The sequence below is a fragment of the Rhagoletis zephyria genome, unplaced genomic scaffold (assembly GCF_001687245.7).
Source record: "Rhagoletis zephyria isolate East Lansing unplaced genomic scaffold, Rhagoletis_zephyria_1.1 Rzeph_scaffold_04174, whole genome shotgun sequence".
In the NCBI taxonomy this organism is placed as follows: Eukaryota; Metazoa; Arthropoda; class Insecta; order Diptera; family Tephritidae; genus Rhagoletis; species Rhagoletis zephyria.
This window is the reverse complement of record NW_016161257.1, coordinates 5227-29718: the sequence shown is the minus strand read 5'-3', so window position 1 is coordinate 29718 and position 24492 is coordinate 5227. Positions and strand designations below refer to the sequence as shown.

Below are 24492 nucleotides of genomic sequence, written 5' to 3'. Positions count from 1 at the left end.
AATAAAATTTTGCCGAATATAATTAACTGATTGCGCGTAATGCACCACATGTGGTTGAAGCGACAGCGCGGGGTACTGCACGTTACCCCATGGCGCGAAGCGACGCGACATAGCGCAACAGGCGGCAACTGCTGCAAAAGTACATAGACCGAAAAAAAAACGAAATCGTGCCTTTTTTTTTCGATACAAGACTAGGAAAACTAGAAAGTGGGTTAAATGCTGAGGGAAAATAAATTGTAAATTAGTGAGAATTAATTGAGTTGTACGCGAGGCGGCAGGTGACTGCGGATTGTGCGGTAGCCAACAGTCCACTTCAATAAAAATTCAACACTGCAGCTGTCAAAGGCAAATGTCAAAAGTTATTGACTTTTAAATGCGACTATAATATGTGTGCGACAAAATCTATAATCGTTCGTTTTGTTTATTATTTTTTCAAAGTTCATATACGAGTGGAGTGAATGTGACGCGGCCGATATTTCAACATGCTTTCACTCAAAGTGCAACTAATGCTTTCGAATAAACTTAGAATAACATAAGCAAAAATAACTAAAAATGACAGCGCTTGTCAAGCGAACTGTCAGCGTGACATTTACCGCTGATGTGAAGCATCTGCTATGTGGCCCAGCAGCCGCTGGTGTAAACGCCGCGCGCAAACAAAAACAACGCGATAAACGAAAACCAACAAAGTGCCATCATAATACACGGCAAATGTTGCGATTATGCCGCCCCATTTTGCTGCTCTTCTTCATACTGCAAGTCGTGCAACATTTGCCGCGTGTCAACATGTTGACGGATGACAGCGCATCCAGTGCCAATCAGCTCTCGTTCGTGGAGAGTCCCACGAAGCTTGTAAATAATAGTGCCGCCAGCGCTGGTGTTAGTGTAAATAGTGTTAATCCTACTCTAAGTGTTAACAATGAAATTGTACAAAATGATGTTGCAGCAACAATGTTGCCTGCGGCGACAGCACAACCGGCAAAGCGTAAGTTGCGCCGCAAATATCCTGTAAAAATGCAAAATCGCACAGCGTTAGCATCGCCAGCGGGGCAGCGTTACAAGGGTAAGCGACGAAAAGTGTTGCTGCAACGCATGCAACCGAATGCAACACATGCAACACGCAACATGTTAGCTGTGGGCGCGCAGCAGCCGCAACTGCAACGAATAACCGCAGAAAGTATACCAAAGAATGTGCGAAGGCAGCAAGCGCAGCAGGAGAAACAAAAACAGCTACAACGCAAACAACAGCAGCGCCCACAGCACCAAAAATTTGTTGACGAGGCGAAGCGAAGGGAAGAAGCAGCGCTGCCGCAACAACAAAGGTTGCATCAAACGCAGCAGCAACAACAATTTTCCTATAACCCACGCGAAGGACAATATCACCATCAACAACAGCAACAACAACAACAACAGCCGCTACCAGCACACCTGCCACAAAGCGAAAATCGCCAGCGCGAACTTCAAAGCCAGCATTTCCTGTCGCAGCCGCCGCTGCAACCCGACACGCCCGCCACAACTTTGCGCGTCAGCACGTCCATCGATCAACATCATCATCAGCATATCACAACGAATACAACAACAACAATACGACAACATATACAACAGCAACAACAACCAGAGGAGCTACAGCATCATTACGTCGGCAATTCAAGCAGCATAACGTCTAGACAGCATTATAATCATCAGCAGCAGCAACAGCCCCAGCCACAGCCGCCCCAGCACACTGTTTACGATACCACAACCATACAGAATCGCCAAGATCACGTTGTCATACAGGGCAACACCGACATTGTGGTGTATCGTAATATTGGCACCCTGCCATGTCCACCAGGCGTGCGTCTGGTGCCGCATCGCTTCATACCAGTGCACACCCAGCAGCGTCCAAGGCCAAGGGGTAAGTTGCGAGAATTGGGTTCCGCATGCAATAAACGATGATTGGCATTCAGGCATTAAAAATATTGCTTTCCAATGCTTTTCGTGCAGAAAATTATTATTACTTGATGCTATAAAAATTATGAAGTGTGTGGTTGACTCTTTAATTAACAGGCCTTATTATCTATTTCGAACGATAGGCCGCACGAACGATTCTTCTACAGACGAATGCTTCAAAAAATTGTCCAGCAAGATCATTCTAGCCGTTTAAAACGTTACAGAGACGATTGCAACGTTACCGACGTAAAGCAAGACCAAGGCCAGCGAGTTAAGCGAAATTGCAAGCAGAGACGGTATCGTCTGGAGACCAATCGTTGGTGCGGCCTATCGTTCGAGATATGTATGTTTGTAGATAATACTAAAGGATGTAAACCGTTCCATATTTTTATTCCATCCTTTTTCTATATCGTCGCAGCCGGATATAAATCTGAATTTTGGACAGGCGCTGATCAGATTTGCTTTCTTCCGTCTGGCGCCCGTCAAGAAAAGTATCGAGGTGTTAGACATGCGCTAGGGCGTTTCTAAGAATTGTTGGCAACAGGATTGGTTACTGCAGGCAGATTTTAGTAGGATACATACAGTCCAGGCACTGCTAAAACGATCTCAGTTAAAAAATCTTTCCAACACCAAAAGTGATTATCTCAAAAGGAAACTATTATTCTGGAGGCAGTCTAGGCTCTAAGAAGATAAACTTGTTATCCTATGCCCGTCACGGTTTCCCTTTTAAGGCTGTCGCATAACAGATACTGGCCTGGCGCTTCCAACTTAAACGTACTAGAGAAATCTACCCAGCGCCTGGATTGGTTACCCAAGTTAAGATATTGCCTGGTAGTGCCAGTCAAAAAGTGATTATCTCTGATTAATTATTGTATGCTAGCGCTTGTTCAGATTATATTGGGTGAGAAGATTGTTAGAAAAATCTATTAAGCGCCGGAATAGATTATCTGTAGAAGGGATTTCCATGCCAGAATCTGTTTTGGCACTGCAATGAGAATCTCGGTTATGGAAATCTAGCCATCATTTTGTTACATTTTCATGGCTTTGTCTATAAAATTTCCAATCGGGTTATTTTATGAATTTTGAGCTGCATTCTTTTGTAACAGAATTTTACGTAATCCTGTTTGAGATTATTTGTACATTAAGGTGCATCACTCACCATACAAAAAAAAATCGGAATTGTTTTCCAGGGGAATTAAAAAGTTTATTATATTTTAAGATTTCTAATTTATCTAAAGTTTATCTAATTTATTATTATTTTATTTATGACAGATGTACGGTAAGACATATAGTCTTTTCATTACACAAATTTAACATTTAAATTACAGATCTTAAACTTATTTTAGACTTAACCTAACAGTAATATATCATAATCTTTAGTAAAGGATAAGAATAGGTAAAATGGATTACTAAAGATGAAGAAGTTAAGAGAGGGAGGCACATAGGTTACTAAGTAAAAATATAGGTAATTGCCGTTTTGAAACATCTCTCTGATTTAATGCTTTTAACAGAAATTGGTAGCGAATTCCATTGTCTGATGGCACTAACAAAGAACAGTCTGGAGGCCGTTAATGTTTTATATTTTGGGACTATAATATTATACGTGCGAGAGGACTGAACAAAAGTTAATTTTCTAAAAAGGTAGTCTGGTTGGCGATATCTAATTATTTTGAAAACAAATAAAATAATTCGGACCTTTAAGTAATTTTCAAAGCTGAAACCGAGAATGTTTTTAGTGTATGGCGAAATGTGGTCAAACTTTCTTTTACAATATACGAATCTAGCAGTATTATTTAAAGCCAAATTTAGTTTATTTTTAGATTCGTAACTTAGCTTGCAATATACCGATGCAAAGTAGGTTATTTGAGGAACGATGAGAGATTTCACTAATTTAAGTTTTGTATTAGTTGGTAGGATTTCCGAGTCTTCCAGAATGATAGGCGATAAGTTAGTAAGGTCGACAGCATCGTGCGATATTGGAAGTACCTGTGTTTTGGCTGCGTTTAAATAAAGGCAATTTATTTTCGCCCAAATTGATATTCTCTTTAGATCATCATTAAGTCTGAAAACTAATTCTTCGCCAAGCCCAATCGGGCGTGAATAATAAATCTGAGTATCATCAGCGTAAAGGTGTATAGACGGATTTTGACAGCAGTGAACTATGTCATTAATGAAAGCGGTAAAGAGTATAGGGCCCAATATAGATCCTTGAGGAACTCCTGACGGGATTATCATGCGACTAGAAAACACGTTCCCACATTGGACTTGCTGGAGTCTATTTGAAGGGTAGCTTTCTATTAATTTAACCGATGTTTTAGTAAACCCGAAGTAATGTTGCAATTTTAAGAGTAGAATATTGTGATTGACGGAATCGAAAGCTTTAGAGAAGTCTAAGAGTACCAAAATTGTTAAAAATTTGCTATCGAAAGCGGGGCGAATGTCGTCCATTACCTTTATCACGGCTGTGGAACAACTGTGACCAGATCTAAATCCAGACTGAAACTCACTCAAGAGCTTGTATTTATTTAAGTGTAAAGCTGAGATCCCACGATTGCCGCAAATGGACCAATCTGCTGTATTGGAGCACAATAAAAAAATTGTCCCAATGAAATTCTGTACAGTCTTTTTATACAATTCTCATTGCCGTAAGTTGGCGAAAAGCAATATAGTGACAATAATTGCCCCAAACTTATCACACGATTGTTCGAGCATGCGGCAATTGTGACCATAAAGTGTTGCGCTGACCTCTAAATTCTGTTTTTTTCTCTGTTGTGTAAAAATGGCGTATTCTTAATAAAAAAAAAATAAATCAATTGCATCTGCTTTGTATATTGCGGGCTCATTTTGTGCAAATTTGTTGTTGTTTGAAAGCAAAGAAGCAAAAACTTGTGCCCAACGAAAACTCACGCATTTATTTAGAAGTTTGATTGTATAGTTTTTTTATTTTTCGACGATAACTGCAACGTGCTATGTGGAGTTCAAGTTGCAACAGTTTTCTTTTTAATTTTGTTACGTAGAGGTTTTTTTATTCATTACAAGTAAAATTGGTACAAAAGAGTTATGTTTGTTTAAATGAAAGCTGCGAATTTACATAATTTATGTTTGGAATTAAATTTTATAATTATATGTACAGCTCGCAACAAAAGATAGCACCTTAACATTTTGATCAGTCTTGACTTTTTTCTTCTGTTGTTTAATGTTAATTTGTTCCTATAAAACCATAGCTCATTGTCTAGTAAAAATCACATAAGTCCAAATTCCAAACTTTATACAAAAATTATAAACATTTCTTAAAATTTTGATCACAATTCAATGGTTTTTAATTTGGGTTTCTAGAAAAAATTTTGTTTTGCAGTTTACAAAGTAATTTACAGAGAAGAAAGTGCATAATACCGTCAGCTAAAAAAATTATAAAAAATCAACTCAACATTGTACTAAATTTTAATGAGCTATAAAACTAAATAACCATTTTTTTCTAGAAATCCAAATTATAAACCGTGGGATTGTGTTCAAAAGTTTAAGCAATTTTTATAATTTTTGTATAAAGCTTGCAATTTGGATTTATGCAGTTTTTGTTAGACAATGAGCTATACTTTTATACGAAAATAATGAAGATTAAATAAGTAGAAGAAACATAGTCAAGACTGGTCAAAATGTTGAGGTTCTACTGCTTTGTCGTGGGCTGTATTGAACTTTTAAGTTTTTTTTTTTTAATAAATTTATACTGTCATGGCAGTCCGCCATTTGGTGACATAAAATACCTTTCGTATTCTTCTCGTATGAGTTTTGCTTGTGGTGGTATATATCGCGGCAAAGATTCCGTTATGGACTTCAAGAAAAATTATAATTTCACTACAAATTAAATTAAAAGTTATGTTGCTTCCGAAAACAAGGATATTAATTTCAGTGATTTTTGGACACATAAGGAAGTAAAAAAGTTAATTATTAATAAACAGCCTAAATATTGATGTGTATTGTTCACTTCAATTGCCGCACAAGAATACAATAAATATTGCCGCAATTTTGAAATTTTCATTGCCCCATGATTGCCAATCGAGCTATCACACGATTGCCGCACACGGGCCGTATTTGATTGGGCACAGTAAGCACAATATCGGCCTCTATTGCCGCATGAGTCAATGTATTGTGAAATCACACGATTGGGGCATAAAATGAGGCAATAATTGGTGTATTGCGGCAATCGTGGGATTCCAGCTTAATATTATTTGATTGAAAATAATTTTTTCAAACACTTTTGATAATGCTGGTAAAATACTGATGGGCCTATAGTTAACGGGAGATTCGCAAATGTTGCTTTTTGGGATCGGAATGACATTTGCAATTTTCCATTGGTTTGGAAAAGTCGAAGTGGTTAGGGCAAAATTGATGATATGTGTAGGTGAGGGAAGAGCAAAAGGGAGGATCAGTTTAAGAAAACGTAGGCTAAGTCCATCTACACCAATGGCATCCGATTTTACACCAAAGATGCATTTGACAACTTCATCTTCAGTAGTTGTGTTAAACGTAAATTCATGGACAGGATTACAAACTAGACTCTGGTTGACTGTAAAAGAGGACGCGTTTGATTGTCTATNCGAAACGTTATTAGTAAACTTATTTTTAAGGCAATTTTTTTTCGTTTGACGCAAGTTCTTTGTTATTTTATTCCTTAAGTTCTTATAGACATTTCAGCGATCAATTGTGGGATTACGCTTCCAGTACTTATATGCCCTGTTTCGATCCTTAATGAGGGTTATAATGTTATTAGTGAACCAGGGCTTTCTATTGTCCAATATTTTAAGACTACGGAGAATAACATATTTTACCAGCATTGTAAAGTGGGCTAATTTATCGTCAACACTTGAAAGATTTATCGTCAACACTTGAAAGATTTCGCCAAAATATTTCGAAAAATATTTATATTTTCGTGAGCTGGATTGATTTGAAACCATTTCCAAAAATCTTAGTATTTTGAATCCGTTGATAAAATTTTCAAACATTTTTATGCTCTTTTATGCCTAAACTCTTCTATCATCTGAGGCAGTGTCAGGAGAAATACACACGCATATATAGCAAACATAGCCCCGCGAGGCTACTGGCTGCCTAGCACCGATCTGAAATGATGTTTTTTTTTAGGTATTTTGAATTTGGTCCAGCTCACGTAAATCTGAATATTTTCGGAAATATTTTGGTGAAAATCTTAAAGTATAATACATTTAAAATTCCTGCGGAAAAAATTGCGACTTTTTTTTGGTAATGTATTAGAATGCACGTGAGGCAAGACAAAAGCTCTCTCTGTCATAAACAGGCTTTCTGGATACTACGCTTTGAAAGACTGATTGTTTAAAATTTTAAGGACCTTTCTTGTCTATTGACATTATCAATCTGAATTCACGGCTAGTGGTTATATGTTTCCAAGCTCTAGAAAATACTGACTAACACCATGAACTGAGCATTCATTCATGCTCCTAACTTACTCAACATTTCAGCCCCCCCATGAGTTTCTGAATCAACTTCGAGAGATACGCACCAAAGCTTTTNGCACCATGAACTGAGCATTCATTCATGCTCCTAACTTACTCAACATTTCAGCCCCCCATGAGTTTCTGAATCAACTTCGAGAGATACGCACCAAAGCTTTTTGTTCTTTGGAATAGCAATATATCATCGACATTAATTTTCATCTTCTCATATTTATCACATTTTTCCTCTCGTCCAAATATCTTGTTAAAATTCAAAAACCTTGTATTTTACTTCCTAACAATCGATTTATATTTTCCCTTTGACTTATATTCACCGCTCGAACAGAGTTGCAGTCTCCTGTCGATACGCGAAAAAATTTTAATTCTACGCCCTCCTTTCAGAGCGTTTTATGCCTTTCACCAGGCAAATAATAGTTGTGGACAGCCATAACTCTCTATCCAAAACCACCAGAGGAAAAATGTATGCTGATGCCTTTACCATATGATGTATTGTGGAACAAAAAATTACACTAAAGATGGTACAGCGCCGAAACCGGTTCGTCTCCGAACTAAAATTGACAAGGAATGACGAAAAACCGTTCAACAGTACATCAGGCACGGGACGGTCATCAAAGAAATACAAACCCGGCAAAAGACCCACCAGATGCAGTTTAGTTTTTAAAACATACAGGTGAAAATCCCACCCATAAGAGAGGGGAGGAGGGGCATAGTGGCCTATAAGGAGGCAATCTCTCTCTACAACGACGCGATGGCTCAAAGATGGCCTGTGGTGTGGGCGCAGGTGTATACTCCGATGAACTCGGCATCTGCTTGTCTCTCCGTCCAGGGAATGAGGCAAGCATCTTTCAAGCGGAAGTCTTAGCCATCCTTGAAGCTTGTACGGTTCTAGGAGAAGGCATTGGCAGTATTAAGAAAGCAACAATATACTCTGACAGCCTCTGACAGCGGCTCTGTTAGCACTAGCATCACCCATCCAAAAGGCCCAGCTAGTCCAGAAGTGTAAAACGGTATTATGTTCAGTGTCTGCTTCAATACGCGGCTCTCTTGTCTGGGTTGTCGGCTATAGGAACATCGAAGGCAATGAGAAGACCGATGAATTAGAGAGTTGGAAGCTTCTTTGCGCAGGCGGTAGCCTCTGGCAGGGGAGGATTAGAATAAATACCAGCTTATCGCCATTCAAACAGTTACCGCAGTTATTAATACGAAAAAATAAAGAAACCCCTTGGGAACTGTACTTGTCATGGGTTTCTCGCACTAATGCGAAGCCCGTTTTATTGTTTCGTGTCCAAGAACACACCACAAGTAATTAAAAGAGGCTTCAATACTCTCATTGCTCGAAGAAACCACTTCGAGGATAGCTTGTCCAGTTAGTTTGTATGTTAACTGATCGGTTTTTAAAATCTTTGTAAAAAGGATTCATTCAAAATATTAAAAATTGCCACATAACACTACCTAAATAATCCCACAAACGAACCGATCGAAGTTTTGTTAATAGCTTAATGTCCGCTGCGGTCAGCCCTGTGACCCAGTGTGACTTGCGCTGCGGCTGCCTCTAATATATCAATTAAAGTAGATGCAACTGTGAAAGATAAGCTGAGAAGGCGAAGGTTGCATAGAAAAACCATGCGGCTTATGGTTTAGAGATCACGTGTCGCGCTTGAATTGAAGAGTGAAATTCCATTTAAGTTTTCTCCAGCTGCCACGCGCTGCAGCCAACGAAACCAAAACCGAATCAAGCCATGCATGCGGTTCAAGTCAATTGTCAAGAGTCTTGGTGCCAGATATCAGCTGAGCTAGCCATATCAAATACGCGCTTGGTTGGTAAAAAAAAAAAGAGTGGCACTACATATGCCTCTATGTGTAGATATGCCACTCATGGTTGCCGCTGTAAATTTTTGATGACTTGACTTGAGTTAGTGTTGGTGTTGATGGAGCTAACGTTGACATTTGTGGTTTTTGTTGGTGGCAGCACATATACAAGGCAGTTGCATGGTTAACCGTTGTTGTTCCCTTCGAAAGGGGTTAGCACAATTTCAAGTATTGCTACTCTAGCTCTGCCCATGGCGAGGTGAAATTTTTTCCTGTTCAGTAGTAGAAAATTTTCAATTTGAAAATGCAATTAATTAACGTGTGCTAGTGAATTTGATATTTTCGGGGACTTAACCGTTTATTGTTTTTGCCATTGATTTAATTTTACAAAATTTTACATGTTTCCAAAATACTTCTTTCAACCAAATTATATTTCAAATATTTTATGTTACATTCCGTTCGAATGTAATTTTGATTTATTACTTCCAGTTGCAACTCTCAAATTTCCACGCTTTAAGGCCGCGACCTGCATTTCCTTTACTAATCTCGAATGCCCTGCAGATTGCCGTACATACATTCATACATATATACATATTTAAGTATTTATCTCCAATTTCATTTGGCATTTGTTCGAAATCGTATACGTCAGGCATCGCTTTTGAGGGCAGCAACCATTTGTCACATATTTAATTGAGCAGAAATTATTAATACAAAGCTCGAAAATGAATCAAAGAAAAAATCGTAAAACACCGGACAAAAATATTATTTATTTTTATGCATACACATTTACATACACACATGCATATGTAAACAAATTACGAATATACATATATGCAACAAAATGCATTAGTACCATTTCGTATGCTTGACATATGCATCTTTTCGAATCACATCATACCAACATACATGCATACATATATACACATTCATAATTTCATAATAGCCGCTGCACGTTGTTTTCTTAATTATCAATGCTCTTGTGACCTTAACTTAATATGTATGTATTTATTTAAAAAAAAAAAAAAAACCCCAAACACAATTCAGCTTGTTAACTAAAGCCTACTTAGCTTCTTATCTACGTAAAGCCCTCATTAGCAGTTCAATTGGCACAAAAAATTTTTTTATTGAGTGTCTTAATACAATTCTCAGCCGCTGTGGTTAATTTAATCGGAGACTTTCTTTTGACCCGAAAAATTAGGATTGAAAAGTTACATACATATGTATGTATTTATATATATGAGAAAAATAATTAATTTAATTAAGTGTGTGTGTGTGTGGGTGTGTGCACATAATATGTACATTAGGGTGGTCAAAAAATGCAGTGAAAAAGTAAAGTCCGAAGTTTAATGCTCTCACCCCCTGGAATTATTTTTGCTTAAACCCAAAAATATGTTAAAAATTACTTTAAAAGCATTTTTCTAGAAAAGTTGATTACAATAACACCGTTTTCTCAGATGCGGTCACATATAGAGTATCGGTCATGGCTATAGCACGCCATTTCAAAGTGATATTGTGTGCCACTTATGTTTTTTTTATTATTTTTAAGAATTTTCAATTTAAATACAGTTCTTTCTCTAATAAAACCTATATAAACCCAAGTTTAAAATTTTGTAGAAAACTACAAAAAGGTGCAACACATTTTCACCCAAATTTCAAACTTTTTCCTCCGAAGTGTTGGAATTTTTTTTNAATTATTTTTAAGAATTTTCAATTTAAATACAGTTCTTTCTCTAATAAAACCCATATAAGCCCAAGTTTAAAATTTTGTAGAAAACTACAAAAAGGTGCAACACTTTTTCACCCAAATTTCAAACTTTTTCCTCCGAAGTGTTGGAATTTTTTTTAATACACAATTTTATAGTCCAATCAATTTTAGCCTGATAATGTGCAAGTTTGAAATGGCTAAAAGTTACCGTTGATTTTTTAGAATTGTTTTCGCCAAAGGTGTTGCGGATTTTTTCCATATACATACAAATAAATTGAGTTTATTCATTATAGAAATCCGATGCGACAAATGAATTCTAAAAAATTAACGGTAATTTGTAGCCGCTTGAGATTTGCAAATTATCAAATTAAAATTGAAGGGGCTAAAAAACTGTGTACTAAAAAAAATTCTGTAGTTTTCTACAAATTGTTAAACTTGGGTTTATATGGGGTTTGTCTGAGAANTAATTTGTAGCCGCTTGAGATTTGCAAATTATCAAATTAAAATTGAAGGGGCTAAAAAACTGTGTACTAAAAAAAAATTCTGTAGTTTTCTACAAATTGTTAAACTTGGGTTTATATGGGGTTTGTCTGAGAATGAACTATATTTTAATTGAAGATTCTTAAAAATAAATAAATAATTAATAGTGGCAAACAATTTCACTTTGAAATGGTGTGCTATAGATATGACCGATACCGTATGTACATACAAAAGCACGATATGTGCTGTACGAAAATGTTTTTTTAATCAGAATGTAAAGAAACTATGTTTATGCAAAAATATTATTAATGAAATAGTTTTGAATTTTGACGCTCACTCTCAAGTGGCTGTTGGCCTAAATGCGCCACCAAATCAATTTTGCAACTACAGCGATTTCAACTGCCTTTCAGCACTTGCTTATCGTAATGTTGTTTTGCCAACTTCAAAATTTTTCCCTCATCTCATAAATTATAATTACAGGCGAATAGAGTATAAAATTATTGCTGGCTACTATTTTTTGAAAACTAATTTAAAAAAAATACAAACATTTTTAAAATAGCGCCAATTTAAAATTTAACAAAATTTTATTATTTATTTATGGGAAAACTTAATTTATGATGTTGCTGCAGACTCGCCGATAAAAAGTCTATAAAAAATGGAATACGTAAGAAAAATATTACACATAATTGGTGAACAAAAAAAATAATTATGCAAAATGCGTTACAAAGAAAACAAGTTAGACATTAATAAATAAAAAGTATACAAAAAATATACTTACATATTCACAAGTAGAATCTTGTATGAAATATATTTAAAAATTAGGTAAACACTGATCTACTGATATGTGTACATATGTATGCATGTATGTATGTATGTATGTAGCTTGAGTACTTGCAACATGTGCCTGCCACGCGTTAAACAGGTTCTCCGCCTTTGACGGCATTTTTTTACGACACGCCAAGAAATAGAGCGCTGTTCTTTTTTTTTTTTTGCACAATACAGTTGCAAATTTTTCACAAAAAAAAAAACCTTAATAAATAAAGTTTCAAAATAAAAATCGACAATGTTAAAACAGCAAAGTGCCTCAAAATATGCAAAAACGAATAAACAAAAATTAAAAAAAAATTGCTTGACAGTCAAGTGTGTTACATACTTACTTTCTGTATGAATTTCTGCCTAACATGCCTCAAACTTGTGTTAAGTAGGTGGCAAGGCAGCAATCGAAAAAATAGTGGCAGCGTTGTGGGCGACGATTGCACAGCAAATGTCCGCTTTTGACGCTTTTGAAAAAAAAAAGAGGCAAAACCTACTCCGCGCATAGCGTTCAATCAGCTATTTTGACACAACCCACACCTGCTTGTCACTTGGTGATTTTTTAGGTTATAGGAAATGAGGTGTGATATGAAACGGGTTTGTAATTTCATTTATCAAACCAGGTAGTTAACTGTGAAAAGTGAAAAAATTACAGAAATTAATTTCATTCCATTTATTTCATGTAGAACACTTTTTAAGAGGATAATTTTCTTTAAATACATATATACATATTTTCTTGTTGCAAATTTGCTTAATGGAAAAAAATAGCTTTATTGTATTTTTTTTGGCAAATGTGTAGCAAAGAAACTTATTCACAACTTAAAACAAGAAAGGAAGCGAATGAAATTAATTAATTATGATGCTAAAGTTGTAAGAAAATGATTTTATATTATATAACTATTTTCCCTCACCCGCTACGCTGAGTGTATGAAATTTGTTCGTGTTACGTTAGGAGTATTTGGTTTTAATAAAACTCAACATACTAAGGCTCAGACAAAAACAAAAGAGATTCTCACATTTGCATTTTTTTATTTCCAAATTAAACCTTTTTAAACCTGGGGCCTGGCAACCATATTGTGCAACATATTTCAATTATCTAATTCCCTTCATTGAAGTTGAGTTTACCTTTTTAAATATAAGCAACTCTTATACTTGTAGTTTAGAAATGTAGCGCTTTCAAAACCGTTTCCATTGATACCCATATTGTAATAATTAATTTACCTTTTTAATTAAGTTAATAACAGGTGAATTTATTTGTTTTTAAACAAAAATATTTTAAATGTTCAAACAAAATTTTTTGTATTACTATTTCGTTTCACATGCATTTGCAGTTTAATTAAACTTGACTTCTCAAACAGGTGGCAACGCTTTGATTATATTTTCAAACTACAACTTTCTTAAATCTATTTTGTCTGATACTTATATTGTTATACATTTTTTTTGATCACCTAATTTCCTAAATTCTTCAATCAATTTGATTTTTTATACAGTTGGCAACTCTCTCAAATGTCCTTTAGAAATAAGGCATTTTCAAACACGTTTCGATTGATGCCCATATTGTAATAGTTCATTTAACTTAAGAAATTATTTGAATTGATTTTAATATTGTACCTAACAGGTGGCAACCCTCTTCATACCCCCAAACAATATTCTAAATGTTCCAACAAAAGATTCCTTAACACTCTTTCGTTTTAGTATTTCATATTGTTGTTGTTGTTGTTGATATTGTTGTGTATAATTTAATTAAATCCCACTTTTTAAGCAGGTGGCAACTCTCTTCGAAATATTTTCAAACTACAACCTTTTTAAATTCTAGTGTAGTACTAGTCAAAATTGAAATGCACTACCACTAAAGCCCTAGCGGTAGTGAAAATTTCGATTTAGTGCAATTTGCCCAAAAACCTGATCGAGATAAAAGCTATCCTATGTTTTAAACTTCAATAAATGACACCCGTATGCAAAATTCCATGACAATTGGTTGAGTGGTGAAATAGTGAAAGCGTAACAAACAAACAAACCCGCTTTATAAAATATATTAGTAAGGATTCAATTTTACTTTTTTAAAAACTATTTTATTTATTTATTTTTTTTTTTTTCTTGTTATTTTATGTCTACTTTTTTATTAAATTTACGTTTTCGATTTTGTTTGCTTTGCTTTCTTTTATTTTGTATTTTTTTATTCTGATATTTTTTAGTTTTATTTTTATAAAATAAAATGAATGAAATAAAACAAAAATACAATAAATGAAATAAAAATTGTTTTTAATTTCAATTTAAAAAATATATATATTTTAGTTTTTAAAATTCTTTTTGATATTAAAGTTCTATTAATCAAATTTCATACCATGATTTTAACACATATTTTTATTTTTTCTCTTTTCAGGTAAGTCTCAAACTAATCACAAACAAGCGCTCTTCACATCTACCATCATTGCCAGTTCGCGTGAGTACGTTCCATCAACAATCGCTTTATGTTGCCAAACAAATGTTTTCGCTGCGATCATAAAATCCAAACGTTTATACGTTGTTTAATCCATTCGTTCGTCTGTCCAGCACAACCAAGCACTGACATTCGCCAAAACACCTCGATTTTCTCCCAAAAAACTATCATTACCATTAACGTTCGTTAGTGTATTGTGCTTCTTATTGCTGTTTGTTTTGTCGCCTGATTGAAAAACAATCTCACCGCCATTTTATCTTTATTAACGACATGTTTTTAATTTAAACTGTGGCTATAAAATATTTAACGCAGCCTTTTTTACTGCGAGCATTTTTTAGCTGCAGGCGCCGCGCCACCTCTAACTTGGGGGTGCATTTACTTTGGCTCGAAATGGGCTGGGTTGCCGTGACGCTATGTGTAAGCCGATCCGTGCCTAGTGAATGTGGGAATGAAAATTCATTACGCCCGGATGCCTTGCCTGACCACAGCGCGATCGGTAGCTGTGTGGAAAATGTGTTGTGCTTGTTGTGCGTTGGCATAACATAATTTCGGCCCTCGCCCCCCCTTTTCTTCGAGTTTGGCAAATTTGTGTTAGCAGTTGGTCGAGTTAATTGAAATTGAACTCATATTTGACAGGCGCAAAGTGCAAAACGCTGATAAGGTAGCTCATTTATGTTGTAGTAGATCAATGATTTGTAGAGTTGGCGAAGTGATTAGGCTTTTACATGTATCAGCTTAATGGAGTAGTGGACAGCAAGTGTAGCAAACATGTTTCGCAAGATGTAATTTAATGTTGAGTTTAATTGTTATGAAATATTAATGAATCTTTCGATTGGCGATATATGTATGTATATACATATATATTTATTTATCTACAAATGTACACACGTACGGAGTTTGCTAAAGACTGCAGCCTTATAAGTGGGTGCGGCTTCCGACTACTATTGATCTACAGTAGTGCTGCAGCGATAATAAAAAAGAAAAAAAAAACATGCGCAGCAAGCCTTAAATTATTGGGAAGAGAGCAGCTGCCATTATATTTTATTTGGCTGGATACAAATAATCATTCGATACAAATTTCATGGCTCGTGGACTGATCTGGTCTAGAGATGGGCGCGGGCCTACTTTTCTGGCCCGGCCCGGCAAGAGTGTGCATAGATCACATATTCGAAAACACGCACGTAGAGAAAATTAGTGAAGCCCAGACCAAAACAGCACTGCCCGACCCAGGCCCGGATTATCGGAAATCGCACCAAAAGTATCAACTTTAACGAAAAAATTAAGCATGGCTATTTTTTAGGTACGGTGATCCTAGGAAGCGAAGTCTAGTGAAGGCTTTTTCGGTGACACATAATGTGCTCAGCTTTTTCCTGTTCTTCTTTGCACAACCTACACTGATCAGTGTTAACATCTCCTATGTTGACAAGTGTTTCATTACCCTACAGTACCAGTAAGAAAACCTGTACAATTCTTACTTCATGTCTACTTAGGTGAAGGAGTTCTTCAGTTATCCGAGTTTATATATCCGGACTGAGGGAGTCGGCTTCTCTGTTATCTCCCGTATTTGTCCGGTAATGTTAAGCTTCGTTCTTCATCCAGGTATAGTAGTTTCGGCTAACGGAGCTCCATGGCAGATCGGTAAAGGGTCCTGGGCCTATGAATCCCTACGCAGTCCCTTTTCTGGCGAGAATATCTGCTAATTTATTTCCCATGACTCCACTGTGTCCACGGTTCCTGGGGGCGGTAAGTTTTAAACGTAGAAGGCAGTCCCGTACCAGCTTTGTGGTGACCTCGAGCGCTTTAAGAGCAAGGAGCGCCACTCTGCTGTCCGAGTGTACATATGTAGATATTATATTTTCTTTTCCGACTGGGTTGGATGCCGTACACTCCTGCTAAGATGCCGTGGTCAGTCTTGGAGCCGCCGGTTGCTCTCCTTCTGGGGTTTAGGCCGTTCGCTGTCCCAGTTGTTTCTTTCGGGAAAAAAACCTTGAAGTTATGTGTGTAGTATAATCTCGGAAGGCACAGGTCCACAAAGCTAATGCGCAGTTCATCTTCTTGTTCTATAACCTTGATGGTGGAAGGGTGTATGTATAAGCTTATCGTCCTCTATATTTTCCACTGAGCTGAGCCTCTTTCTTGATTACAATGTGTAGGGAAGGCAGGCCAAGAAGCACTTCGAGAACCGCGGTTGGGGTTGTTCTCATCGCGTCAGTGATGCCCAAGTAGGCTAGTCTTTGTAGTTAACTGAGCTTGATGCGTGGACTTCACTTCTGCCTTCTTCCACCAGAGGGGTGCAGCATGAAATGAGCTTGGAGATGGCATCATCCATCCGCCTTGCCAGTTTTGTCTGATGCCCATGTTCTACCCATTAGTTTCGGGTAGGTCCTCGTAGAAGCCCTAAGCTTTTGAATAGTTTTATGAAGGATTCCATCGAAGCTTGTCATCAAGAATAACTCGTAGATATTTGACGTCGCCCTCCCCTCATTTCAATTACTCTAAAGTCTTAAACTCGCAGATACGAAAATGAAAGAAGTCAGACTTAAGGTTCCGGGTCAAAAGCGGCGTTTCTAGAAAAAGGAGACTGCTCTAACTATAATAAATAAATCGTTTTTAAAACGAGTACACCCTTCGATTAGTGTAGTCTTATAAGAGATATATTCTAATACTTTTATGAATCCACCTAAACCAACTATACATAAAGTCACTTGTGAATTTAGGCCTAACTAACGTTAATTCAAAATCAGGTAATGTAAGTAATTGAAAATTGCAATCAATCATGGTTTAGTTAATTTCACTCCTTTGCACAGCATAACAAATCGAATTACCACCGTTAAATTATACATAATTTTGCTAGTTTTTTTTTTTGCGTGAATGCGAAAATTGTTTGATATTTCAGTGAATGTCTAATAGAAGGAGCATTTAGATTGACTGTCTAGTGGCTGGTGGCATAGTAGTTAGACGACTAAGGCTGCCAAGTGGCGTAATTCACAAAGCATATAAATACTTATGACACGTACAGTGGCTGAGAAAAGTACACCTACGTCGTGTCTTATTGAATATGAAATACCGAGTACTGTAATGAAATGCTGAGTACGAAATGGGACTTTCGAAACGAATTTCTTTCATTCTTTGTCAAATTTTGGTTTGGAGGCAAGCCGGTTTTGTGGTTGTACTTTTTTGCAGTGCTCACAATTCGTTCGTCTGCCATTTTCGGACGCTGTCGGAAGAGTAAACCAACACCAAAACCTATTATGGCTTTTTATGGATTCGTTCTGTACTTCTTCAGTCTACAGAACAACCCAGTAGCTATGTTCTACTTATCACAGGTACCAGTCTTTCAATTATGCATGGCCTAAATGAGTTTGAAGTCAAGCAAACTGCAATAATTAGCAATCTGAACTGTTCTTCACGTCGGCAAATGTACATATCGTTGTAGGAAAAGAGCGGTAAAACGTCAACTCTATGTGACTGACCAGCATAACGTAGGACCTGAATGGAGCTTCTGTGAAATCCTTCTTTGCAGACGAAACAAAACTCAGTGAAATGAACTTCTAGAATTTATTTCGATTTTAAAACTCCACGGGTTGGGTTTACTTTCTTTAATTTTGTGAATGCAGTGAGAAAAAATTTACCAAAAATTGGGTATTTTTACCAAATTCAAACTTGAAAATGAATCAAAGTGATTTTTGTTTTATATTAACAATACCATTGTTGATATTTTCAAGAATGATTTGGTGATATTAACCACACTTTCTTCGTTTGAATACGCTTATATTCTGCACTTCACAGATGCCTTTTCATAGTTTGGAGACACAAAATAAAATTTTTTATATCATTTTAACATGTTGCTTCCAAGGGGATTTGAACCCGGACTTTCTGAAATTGGCAAATAACAGCAAGCATCTCTGCACACTTAGATACAACCGTTCTGTAAATGTGTCTTCAAATGTTCAACTTCAATACATTTTCTTCGTCGTTGATTTGGTTCTTCACTTCACCAGAGCCGTAGAAATCGTATGTATTCGTTGCTGATTAACGGGTACAACCCCTGACTCGAAGTGCCGAATCATTACTCACATAATAATGTCGTTACTGGCATTTTAAAAGCAACAAACAATAACTTGGCTGAAACCCCCATTGTCTTTTGGCTGAGTGTACATGCTTTACCAACTTCTATTTCTTTTTCATATATTTTGGATCAAAACTTTTTATAGCTATGTTCAATCTGTAAGGATGGTGAAGGGCGCGTGGCACTCTAGTTATGTCGGAAGGGGTTTTTGTGTTCTACAAAGTATGTTGGAAAATTTGAGTGCAATTTGTTCATGATATTGAAGGGATCATAATTTGTGTGGCTCAAAGTTACCACTCTGCTTAATATTAAGTTTAGACAGAAATCTAATTTAGTCAATTAACCTTTTATTGGTTGTTCACACACAATGAGCTGCTCGTTTAACGACACAAAGTCAGCTTCGCGATTAACTACAGTGATGGAAAACTTCATACAATCGTACCTTTATTTAGTTTGAAAGTACATTCGGTGCAAACGCACCATTTGAGGTACATTCGGAACTTAATCAAATAACTTTTCATTAAATCAGTTTTATTCTTATTTACATTTCATTGGTTTTCTGCTGTGGGTAGTTTGTCCTCCTTTGTGGAGGGGTAAACAAATGATACAAAATGGTGGTCAAAGTAACGTAACAGCAGTTGAATACGCCAGAAAGACGGTGAATATTTCTCCATTTCGAAAATATAATTTTGGATCGAAATGCTCGAAGAGAGTTTTTTGCATAGCCAAATTTGTTTAATGTGAGTCCAGAAGTTTATATGGTATCGAAGGGAAAGGCTGTCCTCTTATTTTCTTTAACATATGCATGTGCGTATTTTTGGGAAAATTTTAGGTAAAGTTTTTCAGCAGATTGGGTACAATTTAAAAATTCAATTTTCCATCGCTGATGGAATATCAGCTGTAAAAGAGGACTAGAAACAAATAGCTTTTTGCTATTTGTTCAATAAACATACCTGAAAGTCAAAATAAAACATACCCAGCTGGGTTATATGAAAAAATGCATTCAATTACTACTCAATTAAGCACTAATCGAGCAATTAATAATTCAAATTTCGTATCGTAAATCGAACTCAATTAGCGCCTTAATCGAGAAAGCTTGGCTAATTGTTCGATTGACGGCCTGTCTGAACATACTTTAAGGCAACAGCTTTTTGTGCAAGAAAAAATTAAAATTGTCTCTGCTGGTTGTATGTGTTTTAAATGGCGAAAATGTTGCATAGAATACAGAATTTTCATATCAACTGTATGGATGTTTAAACGCAGCAAAAAAACAAAATGCATAACTAAGTACGTAAATAAGCACTTTGTTGCTCGTACTCGCATGTAGCGGCAATTAGCATATCAAAATCGCTTTGTATGTTGCACATATGAGAAAACGTTTTGAAACGTGCCACAAGCTAAGCTGCAGCTAGCTAGCCCACCATCACCCAGAAGCGTTAAAATAACACACATAACAAACAGCAAAAAAAAAAAATGGATAAATTCAAAGTGGAAAATACCGAAAAATTGCTGGCACGTTGGCATGCATTAAACGACAGTCACTCAAACGCTTACTCGGTGAAGCGGTTACCACCAACCGACCAACCGACCAACCAACAAGCGTGCAACCAAACCAATCAAGCTTTCGACCAGGCGCGCAAACCGACAAATCAATCGATTCGGTTGGTAAACTTAAACATGGCGCAAAAAAACACACACACACACCAACAAGTGTGAAAAAAATGTAATTTTCCACACAAAAAAATGCATACTTTGCATTAATTTGAGGTGTGTGCAATCGGCACACGAGCCATTTCAGGGAATTTTCGAATGAATGCCGCTTGTTTTGTTGCTAGAAAGCAAAGCAAAAACGTTGGAAAAATGCCAATTATTATTTTCATAAATAGAAATTGTATTTTTTTTTTATTCAAAATACAACTCTGTATGCAATGATTTTTTTTTTTGTTTGATAAGACAAATTGACTGTTAAATTGTTAGCATTTTCAATTGGTATTTATTTATAAATTTTTTAATTAAATTTAATCCAGATTTTAACTGTATGAAATTTTTATAGTGATTACGCAGTTCTAAAAACTTTAAATTTGAATTCAGCCACAGACATACAATGTTTTTTTAGTTGACATTTCTTAGCTGGCGACTACGCCTGCTGTCTGTCACACCCTCACTTACACACCTACCCAGCGAGTGGTGTCATATTGCTTATCAGAGGCGTTAATGCAAACTCTCAACAATTAACGAGTTGGTATTATTTTTTCCACCTTTGCCACTACAGGTATTTTTGTTTATCTCGATTTTCCCGCAGCTTACTGTCAATTAGTCATTTTTCTGTTGTAAATTTTTTATATTTTATTGTACATTGTACATACATATAAGTATTGTAAATATGTTTTTGTTTTTTTTTATTTTTTTGTTTTGCCGTGGCGACATTTTGTCATTAAAGAATAGTATTGTTTTTTGGTGGAATTTTGTCAGCTGTGTTTTTCAAATATTTACCCTGTTCTTGGCTTAGTTTTTTGTTTTTTTTTTTTGGTTTTAGCTTTTTTTGTTAATTTACAGATATCCGCTGCAATTAGCAACAATTGTTAGCCGTTTTGTTATGTTGTGTATGCATGTATGTGCTGTCAAATGTTGTATGCTGTAACTGCCCTCGGGTCTTGTATCAAATGTGGCTACTGCCGTTGCCTTCCAATGCATTTACATATCTTATTCCAAATGTTATATGAAATTCGATTGGTAATCGATTTTTGTGGTAGGTGTGCGCATATTGTATGCCACTATGTAGCGCAAGTGACATTTCTCAAATGTCATTGTTGACATAATTGACGGATTTGTGAACTAGATTGTGGAAATATCAGGTTGTTTACAATGGGCGCGTTCATAAGTCGTAACTGTTGGGTAACCGTTGGCTGTTTGTCTTAGAAACGCACAGTTGAGTAGTTACGCTCAGCCCAACAGTTGGCAACTTTCCGCCATTTTTTTCAGCGGTAAATTTTTACGCTACCTTAACTCAACGTGTTGGGCTTAGCCTAAAGTATTTTTGCGCAGCTGATCGAAAAGACTTACGCCGCTTATATTAAATTTAACGCCGCTTCATTAGGTGGCAGTTGCAAACATATTTATTATATTTTATATTACTGACGTGATAAAGTAACTAAAATATTTTATAACAATACTACGTTTCTGAATATATGTTTTTAAGATGTTTGCTATATAATTTTACACTGTTTAATTCATTGTAACATTGAAAGATTTTTCAACACGGCGTCCGCTCAGCGTTGAATTCTAAAGAATATCGGCGCAACTATCTCTATTTGTTGCAATTTCATTTGTTTACATTTATCAGCTGTTCATTTGGCAGCATATTCATCAAGCCGTTTCTAAGACGTAATTGTTGGGTTCAACAGTTGCCAGCAGTTTCGTAGCAGATGAGCTAAACAGCTACGTCTTATGAACGCAACCAATGAAAAAATTTAAAAAAAAATATCGAAAACATACTTACATATTTTTTATTTGTCCCATATATTGTAGACATGCAACTAACTAGGAGCCTTGAGAACAAGCCATAAACTCGGTTTTTTTTTAATTTTTATACTTTAAATAGTTCTTTTCACAAACAAAATGCTTACCCTTCTACAATTCATATATTGTTCACTGTTGTATTTCGGTTTCAAAAATCTAAGCTAAAGTCGATACATAACGTCGAAATTCTTGACAGTAAATTCCAACAGAATCAAAAAAAAAACGCTTCATTAAATAGAAATTTCATTTTACAGAAACTATGAATATATATTTCGAATATAAGATCAATACCAGATTCCTGTGTGTCATAGAGCTTAGTTGTTCGTCACTCAACATAACGCTGCCACAAAGCTCATCCCTAATCGTAGCAAAGGTGGGGCAAATACACAAAAAGTGCTCCGCCTTCTCTTCTTCTTCAAAGCAGGAAGGGCAAATGGTTTTAGCCACCTGCATCCTCTCGAAGCCTCCCAGTTATTGCTGAGCGAAATATTCACCCAGTTTCAGACGGTGGCTTCGATGACCGAAGGTGAAAGCGCTATAACTGGTGGCGGACCGAGGAATACCTGGTCTTAGCACTTTCTATCCAAATAGTTAGATGCCTCATGACCGGGTCGGGGCGATCGTTATATTTTCCAATATAATATAGTCGAGATGCATTGAGTTTAGCTTGGTTGTCACAACAGAAACGTAAACTCAGGAAACTGAACCTTGTAGAATGTCCTCAGCAAAGGTACTGGTCGCATACGGGGCATTGAAAACACACCTGTGTCTAGATCTTTCTCAACAGCAAACTTGGCCTCGCTCCACTTTGTATCCTCACTTATGAAGGTGTTATAGAGAAAGCTCCCTTATAGCACACGGCGACTGCCCTTTGAAGTTTGGCAAGCAGATTTCCCACACTATTGATTGAGCGTCTGCCCCACCATAACTGATGCATAACTGATAAGGGGTCCGATCATCGACATGTAGATCCAGCGGATACCCCTTGCTGACAGATCAAAGACATGTTTGAATTGCCAAAATGGCCACAACGATAGCTAAACCCTTGTCAATTGTTTCGGGCACAAAAACTTGGCTTCGCTTTGACATGAATTAGCAATTTAGAAACACTTGTCTGATTGCAAAAACTCTTACGTCTTGAATACGTAGTTTTAAAGAAAACCCGATATGTTATTTCTGAGGTTGAGGCTTGAGGTTGTACTTTATTTTCAACACTATAACTCCTACCATGTCTGAGATTTTCAATACAAATGTGTCAAAGCATTTGAAAATGTCAACACATATGTAGTAGTTATGTACGCAAATTTTGCCATAGATTCAAGTCAAATTTGTAGAAAAAATTGGTGTGGGGAAAACTTTGAAACTAAATGTGACACGATAAGGCGAAGCAAGCAATGTGAATGGACAGACACACACACACACACACACACGCAAATACGAAGTTATGTAAAGTGCACGTCTAATATAAAATTGGATTTATGCGGTAAAAAGAAATGTGCCAAATTCAAATTGTCTCCCATGCAGCGCTGAGCCGTGAAAGTGTCAGCAGACAGTCACACACATGTACATACATACATACAGGGTACCTGTGGCCATATATTTTTCGCCAAACTTACCACATGCATATGACAGCTGACACTTTGTCGTTGACAGTTTTAGGTGCGTGGTAGAGATAAGACTTGTAAATGGCTTTAATTACAAACATTTAATGCATTTTAAAATGAGATTGCGGCAACTCAAAAGTGAAGCTGAATGGGAGTTTATAAACACCTATGTATGTATGTATGTATGTATGTTGTGACCAGGATATTTTGACTGCTAGCAGAAAAATGTTGAAAGAAACACTAATTTTTTATTGATTTATGATTTTTTTTTTTGGCAAATATATTTCACCGTTAAACGCTAAAATTTATTGAGCCGCCAAAGCTCGCAACAATTTCCCTGAAATATTGGGCGGTCACCCGACATTCATGGCTTATTTCGGCAATCTGGGATTGTCAAAGCGCCAACATAATTCATTCGTATCGAAGTTGTACTTCACAAATTCACATTTCGTTTAAAATTGCCCCTTAATTTTTATTTTCCACACGCTATTTTTATATGGTACTTATAAAAATTGTGCGTATGTATTGAACACATACATATGTATGTAAGAATGTAAGCACACTAGGGTGGTCCAAAAATACACAGGAAAATCTACTTTTTGGAATGTTCTGAAAAAAAATTCTCCTTATTCAAAGATAAAAAA

General features: G+C 36.3%; 1 protein-coding gene across 1 annotated transcript; it reads left to right on the top strand.

The window, feature by feature from the left end:
- Positions 1-552: 552 nt before the first annotated feature.
- Positions 553-14659, top strand: LOC108370359 (putative cyclin-dependent serine/threonine-protein kinase DDB_G0272797/DDB_G0274007; the record flags this gene model as incomplete). Its single annotated transcript, XM_017625684.1, has 3 exons — positions 553-1521; positions 1603-1891; positions 14600-14659. Coding segments are annotated over exons 1-3 (1318 nt in total), but the record flags the coding sequence as incomplete, so codon positions are not given.
- Positions 14660-24492: the final 9833 nt, after the last annotated feature.